Source organism: Glycine max, chromosome 18 (assembly GCF_000004515.6).
Source record: "Glycine max cultivar Williams 82 chromosome 18, Glycine_max_v4.0, whole genome shotgun sequence".
Lineage (NCBI taxonomy): Eukaryota > Viridiplantae > Streptophyta > Magnoliopsida > Fabales > Fabaceae > Glycine > Glycine max.
The window spans coordinates 41,090,270-41,103,008 of record NC_038254.2 but is presented as its reverse complement, the minus strand read 5'-3'; the positions used below and the strand labels follow the sequence as shown (position 1 = coordinate 41,103,008).

The 12,739-nt window shown below is 32.9% G+C and overlaps 1 protein-coding gene across 2 annotated transcripts; it reads left to right on the top strand.

Annotated features, from left to right (window-relative positions):
• Positions 1 to 4,184: 4,184 nt before the first annotated feature.
• On the top strand, positions 4,185 to 11,915 carry LOC100802527 (uncharacterized). Of its 2 annotated transcripts, none has more exons than XM_006602470.3 (9): positions 4,185 to 4,371; positions 4,841 to 5,015; positions 5,882 to 6,205; positions 6,331 to 6,541; positions 7,335 to 7,481; positions 7,597 to 7,721; positions 8,745 to 8,949; positions 9,702 to 9,955; positions 11,498 to 11,915. In XM_006602470.3, the coding sequence occupies exons 2-9, from the start codon at positions 4,906 to 4,908 to the stop codon at positions 11,664 to 11,666; spliced, it is 1,545 nt and encodes a 514-aa protein (XP_006602533.1). In that variant the 5' UTR covers positions 4,185 to 4,371; positions 4,841 to 4,905; the 3' UTR covers positions 11,667 to 11,915. The 2 variants fall into 2 exon arrangements, with proteins under 2 accessions (XP_006602533.1, XP_003551433.1); XM_003551385.4 differs by having other exon boundaries at positions 4,211 to 4,538.
• The last annotated feature ends 824 nt before the right edge of the window (positions 11,916 to 12,739 follow it).

Here is a 12,739-nt window from a genome sequence, read left to right as displayed (position 1 = left end):
ATTCGCAAAACAAAAGAACACTCTAGCAAATAAACACCAAGACTTCACTGCATTCAATTCTTGAACAAACAAATATCACAAACACAACTCAGTGATTCCCAAAATCACTAGAGTCAACTCTTTGGTTCCCAAAAACGGCGTGAATATTAAATTCTTCAAAAGGTCTACGAGCTCATATCCATGCAATAACATCCCTCTATTTTTCCTATTATAGATGGAGGTATCCAAAATCTATTCCTTATCATAGATGGAGGTATCTGAAATCTTTTCCCCATCCCATATGGAGGTATCTAATATCTCATCCCTTTCTAGATAAAGGTATCTATCATATTCAATTCTCATAATAAAATAAACATACATTGTCATTACTTCCCAGAAGATGATGACCAATTCACACATAATTACAAAACATAATTCCAGATAAATACCAAATAAATACTCTAATTTTATACACACTAATAATTAATAAAGTCATACCCTCAAATTATAGCATCAAATAAGTCAATTAATAATTATCAAAATACATTTTAGTTGATATATATGATAGCTAAATACAAAACCCTGGAATGTTGATTCTTGAATTTTCAAATAAATTCTAAGATTTAATATACAGCCAATGAAGATTTGTACATTGCAAGACTCTTTTTTTTTTTGTAAAATTAAATTAAACTTCACACATAGTAAAAGCTACATGTTTGTATGATTATATCATATACTTAAATAATTTCACGCAAGAATACTACAAAACTTAAATTTTGCAATCATCACAAAGATTAATTCACACAAGGATCAATGTATCAATTTATGACCTATAAAATCAAAAAGATGTGTTTCCAAAAATCTATACCATGAAAGTTTAGAAAAAAAAAAGTTGTTTTACTCATCTCTTGAAGCATAGTAATTCGCATTCTTCGAATATTTTTCCTCTTCTCTATTTATTGTGTCAACAAGATTCTCTTTGTTCCCTCATTCTCAATCCTACATGCTCTACTAAATTTTTATTTTCTGAAAGAGATTGTCTACAAAATTATAGGAGAAGAAAATTGTTTATCCTTATATAAGTACAAGAATATATGATTTAAGATTGGATCACATGAGATATATTCTCTATAAATTTGGCTAATAAATTTTTTCTTTATCTTTTTCTATTCTATTATATAGAATTATCTTATTATTAACATTATATCATCTATTTTTTAAGATAAAAAATAATAAGATTTAAATCGTCTCCAGGATCACTAATTCAAAAATAACAAATATTTTATCCAAACTAGATATAAAATATTATCTTATTACTATAATAGTTATCTTAATAATATTAATCTTTAATCCTTTTGATTAATATATGGAGCTGCCACACTTTCTCTTATAATTATTAAATAATCTCAGTAATTCTTATATCAACCACTTAATCTTTTTATTGATAAAATAATTGTTTAACTCAATTCATTTTTAAATAAAGTAATTAAAACACTCATTTTAATTGTTATTGCCCTTGATTATTGACATCTCAATGACTCACACTCTATGAGATTTCACACGATAACATTTCACTCAACATCCTTGTTGGTCAGAACCCTTCACCAGTTAGAACTTTCCGTAGGTAGACCTTTCTGAGAACTCCACAATCAACTTTGACTGCTTTCAGGATCAATGACTATCCCCGCAAACCAATATGAGACTTTTCATTCAATGACTGTCACCTAATCCATAATTACTTTAAGCCAAACACGCTTAACTATGGAGTTTTTAAGTGATGTGCTACCAAAAAGTATATGCATCTTGTTGGTATAGGTAGTGCCAATTAATTCCTTTAAGTCATCCTCAACTGTGCAATCCCATACATGTACATCCTCTGGATCTCTCTCAATCTGGTGTAATTTGCATAGGGTGTTACATACAACACGCCCTAAAAAATCCTCCCCACAAACATCCCAAAAATGAAGATAGAACCTTGGATGAAATCCATATGGCCTAGGAGTTTTATCTGGCATCATTTGAAAACTAACCCTCCTTGAACTCCTCTATGGAAAACGGTCTCATCAATATGAGATTGTCTTCATCTGAATTTTTGGTATTCACTTTGTTAGGGACCACTCCATAATTTCCTCCATTGCCAGTAAATAACTGTAAAATAATTAAACTTAAGATTACAAATATCCTATGGGTCTCTACTTTCCTTCCCTCCTCATCCTTCAGGAATTTAATCTCCTTCACTTTCTACTTGAAGCAGATGAGTGAAAAATTTGGTGTTCATATCTCCATCCTTTAGCCAATGCTTTGTTAGTAAGAACCTCCTTCTCCTTGTTGTATTCCATTACTTCCTCCTCTTCCACCCTTCCCCTCAAATCTTTTAATTTTTGTTTACTTCTGATCTCATCTCTAAATCTACTACAGATCCTCCTTCCCTATGCCTCCAACTTCTCCTAACAACCTTTAATCTTGCTAGTAAACTCCACATCACAAGAATCATCCCAACTACCTTGCGCTGTCTCCTTCACATCCTCCTAAAAAAGACAAGAATTCTCAAATACCAATTTTTGTCTCCTCTACATGCCTTTGAGCATCAACGTATAAGATGATGGGACTATGATCTGACATGGAAGCTAGAGTATTCTTTAGCTCCACGTCGGGATGCAAGTCTAGCCAATCCTTAGTGGTCAAGGCATAGTCTAACCACTCTTCCACAACAATAAGAGTACCTTTACTATGGAACCAAGTAAAAGGGTACCCCTCTAGAGGAATATCAACAAGACAACAATCCAACATTGCTTTCTTGAAGCCATTAATTCACCAGGAAGGATATTGTTCAAATTACCAATAACACACCAAGGCAATGTAGATAAAGAAGATAGATTTCTAAGCATATTCCAGGAATCTTTCCTCCTATTAATCTTAGGACTAATATGTTGGTAAGTTTTGAATGGACTAATTTGTCAGTAAAGAATTTTTTTAATCTTTTGAGAGCAATCTTCTCCTTTCACAACAAGCCTCCTTCATGGTCGTCATCCTCTTCGTCCTTCAACACTCCTCCTGCCCCGAAAATGTCATCTTCCACTTCGTCATTGTTGCCTCCCAAGCCTCCTTTACCCTTCTCAATCGCATCTTCTACACCTCCTTCCGCTACCTAAAATTCCAAATCTACTCCTTTGAAGATGTTGCCGTCTTTGGCTTCATCTCCACCTCCATCCACTTTGCCCTCGATTTCCTTCTCAACTACGCTCACAACTACCTCACTAACCCCGACTCCAACCTCATACTTGTCAACGACATTGCCAAACTCGCCGCCATCCCCCTCAAAGAGAACCCAACCATCGTCCTCTACAAAGCTCAACTCCATGAAGGAGCTTTTTACTGACAAACGAGGCTTAGGTATTTTTATTTTCAATTTTCAAATTTGTTTAGAAAGAGTCTTATCTCTTGTTATGTGCCTTCCCATTGATTATAGCTAACATTTGATTCAATGTGAAAGCTACTCAGCTACTAGTGTGTTTGTAATGTCATACTCCCACTTTTCAATGCAATTGATTGTGAAAGGAAAAAAATTATTTGATCTACACTGTTTAGGATTCCTTAGAAAGTGAAACGAATTCAAAAGTAGCAAAAGAGACTAAATTGGAGGGATTTGGAATGAGCTTTAGCTTCTAGGATGACCATGGTTAATTGTTTAGGATTGCTTAGAATGTGAAACGAATTCAAAAGCAGCAAAAGAGATTAAATGGAAGGGATTTGGAACAAGCTTTAGCTTCTAGGATGGACACCATTAGCTATTTAGGATTGCTTAGAAAGTGAAACGAATTCAAAAACAAAAGAGATTAAATTGAAGGGATTTGGAACCAGCTTTAGCTTCTAGGATGGCCATGGTTAGGTGCTTGTTAGGTGCTTCTTTCTTTTGCATGTGAAAAGAAAACTCTCTAATTTTGATCTCCAAAGAATAATGGGTGTTATAAAAAAAATATTTATTAACAAATTTGTGCATTCAAAACTTACCCAAAATTTAGAAGCATGTTAGTCCAACACACTCAACAGCGATGTGACAATATTTTTAAGATATTTTTATCCCTATGTATCACATAATAGATAAATTTATCACATTTTTTTACTTTTAAAAATTAAAATTTAATTTTTCATCTTTTAGAAACTAATTTATTAAGCTATGGGGAAACCACTATTTACTCTTTAAAAAAAAAAAAAAACACTATGCGGATTACCGGTGCGGTTCTTGCAAGTTACAACCACGGAAACAAATCGGCATCTCACAGTCACGTTTCGGAAGGTTTAAATCCCTAATCCAGCCGTTAGTTACCAACTACTACTAGTATTTCACTGTACTCTGAAAACAGTAACACTGACGACGAAGAAACGAATCAGGTACGCACATATCCAATCCAATTCTCATCTCATCAATTTTGCAAACCCACCGGGCTTCCTTCCTTTCCCTGCCAAACTTTGACCACATTCTCTTCACTCTTTGCTCTCTCACTTCACATTCCTTCAGTCTCCTTTCAAATTCGCCTTTTCTTTTCCAACTCTGACTGGTACGAACCTCAAATTTTTTTTCTCCGAATAAGTGTTTTGTTTTTGTCCATCTTGGTTACAATTAGTGGTTGTTATTGTTCCACTTTAGGAGACCTTGAACAATGCTAAGAATGTGAATGTGTCCTTTTGTTTCTTTCTTACTTTTAAATGCACTAGTGTGCCTCCAAGGGGGTAATTTACCTTACTTTACTATTTAAATCATATCGAATTTTTCTTGAGCTTAGGGTTGTTTTTAGTTTTTTTTCCCCACACATTTTGATGTTTGGTGTGTTTATGTTTATGTTTTATTTTTTGGGTTCAGGTTGATCAAATACGCGAGTAGGAGTGGCACAATGTGTTGAGTGTGGAGCAAGAACGTTTTTATCAATGGCGGAATGTGTGGCTTCTGCATTCTGTGTTAAGCTGAATGCGCAGAGAAGGCCTGTTAGAGAGAGGGGCTTCTCGGGCCAGATTACAAGTCTCAAGTCTGTTCAAAGGTTTCATTCCTCTTATAAGCTCTATAAAACATAGAAATAGTTGTTAATTCTTATAAGCTCTATAGATAGAGCATCTATACAATCTTAGTCTTCTTGTATCTTTTCTCATTTTAATCAATCCAATGGGGTATTTCTATAGAAGTCCTATTCTATTCTATTCTATTATGATCTATAATGTTTGGCCTCATCAACTTGGAATAAATTGCATCTCATCTCAAATTTCTGATATAGAATAAAATACCTAAAATTTGCAACTTGTTGTATGTGGAGTGGACTTGGGTGGATAATAGACTATGGGAGTTTTGTTAGACATGTTAAACTAGAGGAGGCACATGCAAAAGAGAGTTCAACATTTTGAAGTTTATTAGAATATGTATTGATTATCATTCAATAAAACGAGTTAATGGAAAATATAGGGAAAAATGTGCTAAATGTTTCTGTCAGACAATAAAAGTTGATAAAACTTCATTGGTTGATGTCAGTTGAAACTAACGTGTCATGGGTTTTAGTTTTATGAAATTCCCTTTGTTATTTGTTGGTAACTCTTGACTAGCACATTTTTATGCATTTAAAAATGAATTCCGAAAATTGGAATACCTCTTCTTTATTAGTATGGATAGAAAATCATAGTTCTTTTCAAAGAAACCAGGATTTCATTTCTTTGCATGGTTTGTTGCCTTTAATAAGATTCTAAATACATAGCACATGATGGTTCTGCTAGTTCATGCTGTTTTAGTTATATGTAATGTTGATTGGCTGGGAGTATCAGTTTCTCAATAATTCAATAAGCAGCGATCCTTGTTGCTTTTCATGCTTGCTATCATGAATTTGGCAGTCTGACCTTTCAATATTTATTTTTTGTTCAGAAAGTATTCCAGAAATGGATGTAAATTTGTTCACTTTTCTATGTGGAAGACATTTGAGCTGAGTGTATTTGGGGCCACACACTTGAAATTCACTCCTCATCTTCAGGAATTTCCATTAAAGTGCATTGGTTTAGGGGCTTTGGTTGACTTTAATGGTGCAACAGCCTCTGATTTGGTTCCAGTTGTTGACCAGATGCTTTTGTTGGGCAGTATATTTCTCACTTATATGGCTGGAGTAATTCCTGTTGAGAAATCTTATGCTAGTTATCAAAAGACTAATTCTGATAAAAATGTATTTCCTGAAAGCTCAGACATTTCTGGTAGGTAAGGGTAAGCACATCAATATGTCAAGATTGAATTTTTTTTTTTTTTAATATTTTGTTTGGTATTTTGAGAAAGGACTAAAGTTTATTTCTGTAACTACTTGAGAACTTTTGTCTCTTTTGCAGTTCTGCGAAGAAAAATTCTGGTTTTGAGTCAAAGTATGTATTGAATGTGGTGAGAGAAAAACTTTTAAATTCTCTAAATGCTTTAGAGAACAAGGATTATTCTGGAGACATCATAGTTCAATCTGCAAAGAGACCTTTGAGTTTAAGTGCTGTTGCCAGGGGTCCAAAGTTAAGGTTGCTTTGGGCTGTTTTTCAGCAAGTTGAGGAAGAGGCAGGAATTCTCTTCATTTTCTTCAATATTGTCATATGAATATATTATTTTATTTTGAAATAGTCTAGAATCTAGAATGTTGACAAATTGGAATAGAGACCCTTGAGTTTAAGTGCTGTTGCCAGAAGTCCAAAGTTAAGGCTGCTTTGGGTTGCTTTTCAGCATGTTGAGGAAGAGGCAGGAATTATCTTTATTTTCTTCAATACTGTCATATGCATAATTTATGTAATTTTGGTATTATCTAGAATTTTGAAAATTTGGAACACACATTGAATCTGTTCTATTGAATGTTTGAAATGTGTTTTCTGACTAAATATATCTCAGCTATCGTACTTTTCTTATTGAGCAAGTGTTCAACAGTCTCCATAAGATTAATAAAGTGGGAGATATATTTCTTCTATAGAAATTTATTTGAATGAAATCTTAAAGAATGGCATCGCCTGATCTATGTAACCGACCTTACCTAGCGGGATAAGGCTGTTACTTTTTGAAATCTTAAAGAATGCTATATAACTATTTTTACTAATATCCAAACAACTCATTTAGTACATCTTTTGCTTCATTCTAATACATAGATGGATTGGAAATGTTAACTTACCTACAAAACTTGACTATTAATATGTTATCTTGCAATTCCTGAAGTTTGATTCTCTATACTGTTTAGTTTATTGCTAATTTCCCCCCCTTATAATTTGTTTCTGAACAAAAACAAAATCCATGCCTATGTGATTAAGTAGATGTATACTATTTTTACAATTAGTATTGTTCAATTGTTTCAAATGTTGTTTTTCAGGTTAATAGTTTCTCTTGCATTTCCAGAGCTGTTGGTATGGATGATCTATTTGGAATGTTTTCTGACATTATTCAGAGATCTTGTCACTCTACCTGTACTGCGTGGCTGGAAAAAGAATTTTTCCTTCTTAAGGGCAATGCCGACAAGGTATTTATTTATTTTTGGGATTTTTTTAGGGTATTGTGACAAGGTATTTATTGAAAGTAAAATATAAATTTTACTTCTATCTAACAGTGAAACTTTACTTTGACATTATTGTCAGGAACTTGCTTCTATGATACTTGTAAAAGTGAAAGGAGATATCACTATTGTACAGAGCATTACAAGGTCTGGCAAGAAAGATTTGTATGCAGAATTACTTTGGTATCTTACTTTTGGTTCTCTCAGGTAAAATCAGCATTATCTATTTTTTGTTTCTTTATTCATTGTGATATTCTTTTTCACTTTTTTGAGTTTCTTCTGCATTCCATTTTTAATGTAATTTCAGTTTATGCAATGAAGCAGGGATGCTCCAAATCATTTGAGTATGCATGCTTGATACTCATCTTGATTGTCCCTTGGCATTTAGTTACCTTTTCATAATTTTTAAATTGTAAATTCTAATCAACATGTATTTTCTTGTGTATCTGTCCAATGGTTCAATGCTTTTCAACTAAGTAACATGAATTCTAGTTTAGGTGAGTTGCCAATGGGTCCAAAAAATTGCAGGTTAGTTTTCTTACAAGCGGACCTGTCCTGTTAGCATGAGCGCCTCTGTTGATATTGTCATTAGTTTGATCTTTTCTTTAGTTTCATTTATACCATGGGTTTATAACCAATAGAGAAAGATTTTAATTTCATGTCCTCTTTCTATCTGCTGAAACATGTTGAGGCATAGAAAATGATGTTTGTCCCATGGAATATCTGAATCACTACATGACTTCTAAATCATAGATTTACAAATTTGGCTTTGTCTACACAGGAAATCTGTTTTGTATTAATGATTAGTTTCCATATTAGAGTATTTAACCTTGTTTGCTTTTAGCATATTTTGAGTCCATGACCATGGCTTATTTTTCTTTTAATCCACCATAACTTTAAAATTCATTTGTTGTAGAGCAAACCATGAAGTTGGTCCTCCTAAGTTACATGTGCATCACCTCATTAGTCTTTCAAAGATTTATAATCCAAACTAGTCCCTTAGATTTAAAACATAACCAAATTTGTCTTTAAGTGGAGTAAAGTGGGGACACAAAAGGCAAATATGGTGACTGTTTTCTAACTTAGAGGGAGGGACTAATTTGGAATAAAAATCTTTGGCAGGCTACTATGGTCATGTGTAACTTTGAAGGACCAATTTGAATGTTTACTCCCTTTCTTAAAAGTAATTTTTTGATTTAAGAGACTCACCAGTCATCCATCTATTATCAGGGAGGGTTGCTATTATGATTCGCGTATATTTTCTGTGCATGGAATTTCCATTTTAGAAGATTTAGTGATTTCTCTAGCAGATGGGGTCGCAAGTGTATATCTGGAGTTTATTTCAGTTGACAATGATGTGTCAAGTAAAACCAGTAGTTTGGATATGCCATTATGTGCTTTATCCACCAGAGAGCTCCAAAAGTTACGTAACGAGGTACTGTAATAGTATAGTTTTCAAATTTCAAGCTTGTGGATCTTGTTTCTGTTGTTTGCCCATATTGGTCATTGACCACAGTGAGTTGTAACAGCAGAATATAGATTCTTTTCTGTGAGAAGTTTCTACTGTGGTTCCTCAGTTTTTTTTACTCCATAAAAGGTAATTTATAATAAAATTTTCCATTCATGTGGTTTGGAGCTATAACAAAAATCTTTTCTTAAAATCAACTGAACTGGAGTTGTCCTTGTTCTCTTTTTATATTCCCATAGCTTTTGTTTCCCTGATATTCTATAGTATGGGGAGAGAACAGGTAATAACATGGACAATTTATATTTGCTCATTCAGTCATGGTTAACTGCAGATGAGCAAATTTGTTTTATCCTTATCCTACCAATCAAAATATACATCTTTGTAAAAATGAATTTTGTAGCCTGAATTTTATTGCATGCTATACATTATGTGTGTAGATCATACATATGCAAATAGTTACAGTTTTATTGAAAGAATTCTATATAGACACAAAATATGTATTGTATGCCATACTTCTAAGTTTTAACAAATTAATGTCTGGTCTAATGATATATGTTAACTAGCTTCCTGTGCTTCATTTATTATCAAACTCTTTTTTGGCACCCCAATAAAGTGGAGAGTCAAATGGATTGTGAGATTTACCTTTATCTGGCATATATTTATTATTTAGTGGAGAGTCAAATGGATTGTGAGACTTTCAGTGATATTCTTGTTATCAGGTGGCTTTGAACCAGTGGTTGTACCACAACATGGACACAGTTGTGTCAATGTATGAGGATCGCTTTGACCTGTTTATTCTTGAGAGCCAACCTGTTGATGTAACAGACAGTATTCAGACTGAAGAGCAAAATTGGTGGAAGAGGCTTACCCAGCAAAATTCAAAAGCAATGTCACCTGAATTACATTGCATTGACATTAGCCATTTCTCAATGCCTGTAAAGCGGACCAAGGAATTAAGAGCCCTGACAGGATGGTATGTTTTCTCTTCACCCCTTCTATTGATGATTAAATAACTCTTTTCACTGCATTTCTCGTTATTTTCATTTAGTCACTGCTTGTCCAATTTTTTCAACTCAGTTCTTCATTTTCCCGTTTGTGCATAATGTAGTCCTTATTGCCAACTGTTTAAATTAGATTGTTTGGTACATGCTTAGCTGAACATTTGATGATATGTTGGTTTAACTTGGCAAATATGGGTTCAAATTACACTTCTAAATGCCTTAGCAAATGACATATATTTTAGCTTTTGTCAGCTGAAGAGGCAAATTACACTGGTTTTGGACTGTTTGTAGTGGTTCTCACGGTTTTTAGACAAATTTGACCGGTTTTGAGAAGAGTAATTCTTTTAGTTAACTGAACCAATCACCAGATTTAGTTAGACTAGTTGAATTGGCCCCTCTAGTCCAATTTTTAAATTGATGGCCGAAGGTGCAACCCATATTTGCAAAGTTAAAATTGAGAGACATCATCAGCTCATGTGAGACAAGCTGTTAACTATTGGATTTGGATGGCAGTTGATTGTAGGTACTACATTGAAATGCAGTTGGTAAATTAAGGGTCTAAATCTGGTGAAGGTAGAAATTAAGATTAGCATAGTCTGTGTACATATTGACCTCTTTCTTTCTTTTTTTTTTTTTTTGATCAGCAAAAAAAATAATATATATATATATATATATATATATATATATATATATATATATATATAAATGAAAGTACCAGGGGTACTAAAGGTACAATAAGAGTGTTAGGTATATTGACCTCTTTCTTAATATTTGAATATTTATAATTTCTTGATATAAGATATTAGAGATGTTAAGTTTTTTTTTTACTTGATGTTTGAGTGATGCATATGAAGTTTTCTTTTAAATTTTACTAAGTTTAACTTTTGTGCACTGTTAGTGTAAAAAAATTCTCTAGTCAACTAATAAGAAATCATAGTATGACCTTAAAGATAATCAATATAAAATTCAACAAGCTTATCATATGTCAATTTGTGATTGGATAATAATATAATAATATCCTTATTGTCACCTTATAGAGTATTTTCTCTTTTACTATTTCATCAATACATGCATATTTTTGTTTCTATATTTTTTTTGTTAATATTATTTGACATTTTTTAGTTTTTATCATTTTCTTTTTCAATTTTTCAATCATTTTTTTTACTTTTTCTCTTGCAACTTTTCAAAATGTGGGCCAAGTTGGTTGGATGCAAACCATGCAAAAATGTGATTCATTTAATAAGCGGATCAGTCTGCTCTGGTCCATTTAAATGCAGACCGAAATGGACCGAGCTAGCCTGTATATATATATCTTGCTGTTATAAATTAAACAAAGCTCTTTTAATTTGAGTAATTCGGGGTATATTTTACTCTTAAGTTTTAGCGGGTTATGATCATGATACTTAAAATCAAATCAAGGTACACTCTCGCACCCTTGCTCACTATAGAATCAAACTCATTTTGGAGAAATTTAAATCCAATGAATGTAATTGCTGTTAATTTATGTGTTGCAGGCGATATTACTTCAGCCTTTTCCTTGAGTTGTCTGACATAACCATGCCTCTAATTAGAGCAGTTATTGATAAAGTGAGCGATGCAATCTCATTCTTTTTAGTTAGCTTGATTGGGAGGTCTTTAGGACTCATTTATACAGGCATTAGGCAGTCTCTGAGATGGAAGTGAGATAACTGGTACAGTTTTGTGCAGTGCAGCTAAATTTCTCATCATTCTGCTATTTTTAATCTTTTTCTTTTTGCTTCATATATGGTGCCATTTATTTATAATAGAATAGAATTGTGGTTTAGATCCCATCAAATTGAAAATATTTCATTGCTCTCCTGTTTGGTCATGTGAGACTTAACTGGTAATATATGCCTGGAGAACTTATTCGTCTTGAGATAATACCACATTTAGTATTTGACGTTTCGTGTTTCTTGGTTGGAATATAATGTTTATTAATTTATTAAATTTTGTTTAGGCTTAATTGTAGTTTTTGTTTCTAAAGTTACACAATCTTGTGTTTTATTCCCGACTTTTTTTTTTTTTGCAAATTTTGTCTTTCAATAATTTACAAAATGTTAAAGCTTTTTTCTTGATGTGTTTAAATTGTCACAATTAAGACAATTTTGTGATGATTTTTTGATAAACCGCTACCGTTAAGGTAATCTTGTGGCGGTTTTTTTCTAACACTCAACTAAATCTCGTGTATAACACAGGATCAAATCATAACGAACTTCGCTTAGCATATGATAAACATGCAATTTAATCTGTAGCACCCAACCAACATCTAATGTGTAACACAAGATCACACCTGACGGGTGGCTGGTTCACTCTGGCGGGAGTCTTAGTTTTATATCATGTGTTTTTGGACGAATAAGGGAGAACAATGTGGGCTGTGGAGGCGCTCGTTTGGTACCGCGGAAGAGGAGAGAAGAGATGAGGAGGAGGGACGATTTTGGGAAACGCCCGCTGTTTGGATGTGTAGAAAAGAACAATTTTTTCATAAAACCTGATGGGTCCCATGATTTTTTTTTTCAAATGAGAAAATTGGTGAAGAATTTTGCAGAAATTGGCATTTTTTGTCCGTTTTTGTGCTGCGGCGTGTCATCACCAGCCCCCTTCTCATGTTTTCTAATATATTAATACTATAATAATTAATATTATTATAAAATAAAAATAAATAATATTAATATTAAATAACAATAAAGTAATAATAATAATAAAATTAATAATAAAAATATTATAATATTATTAAT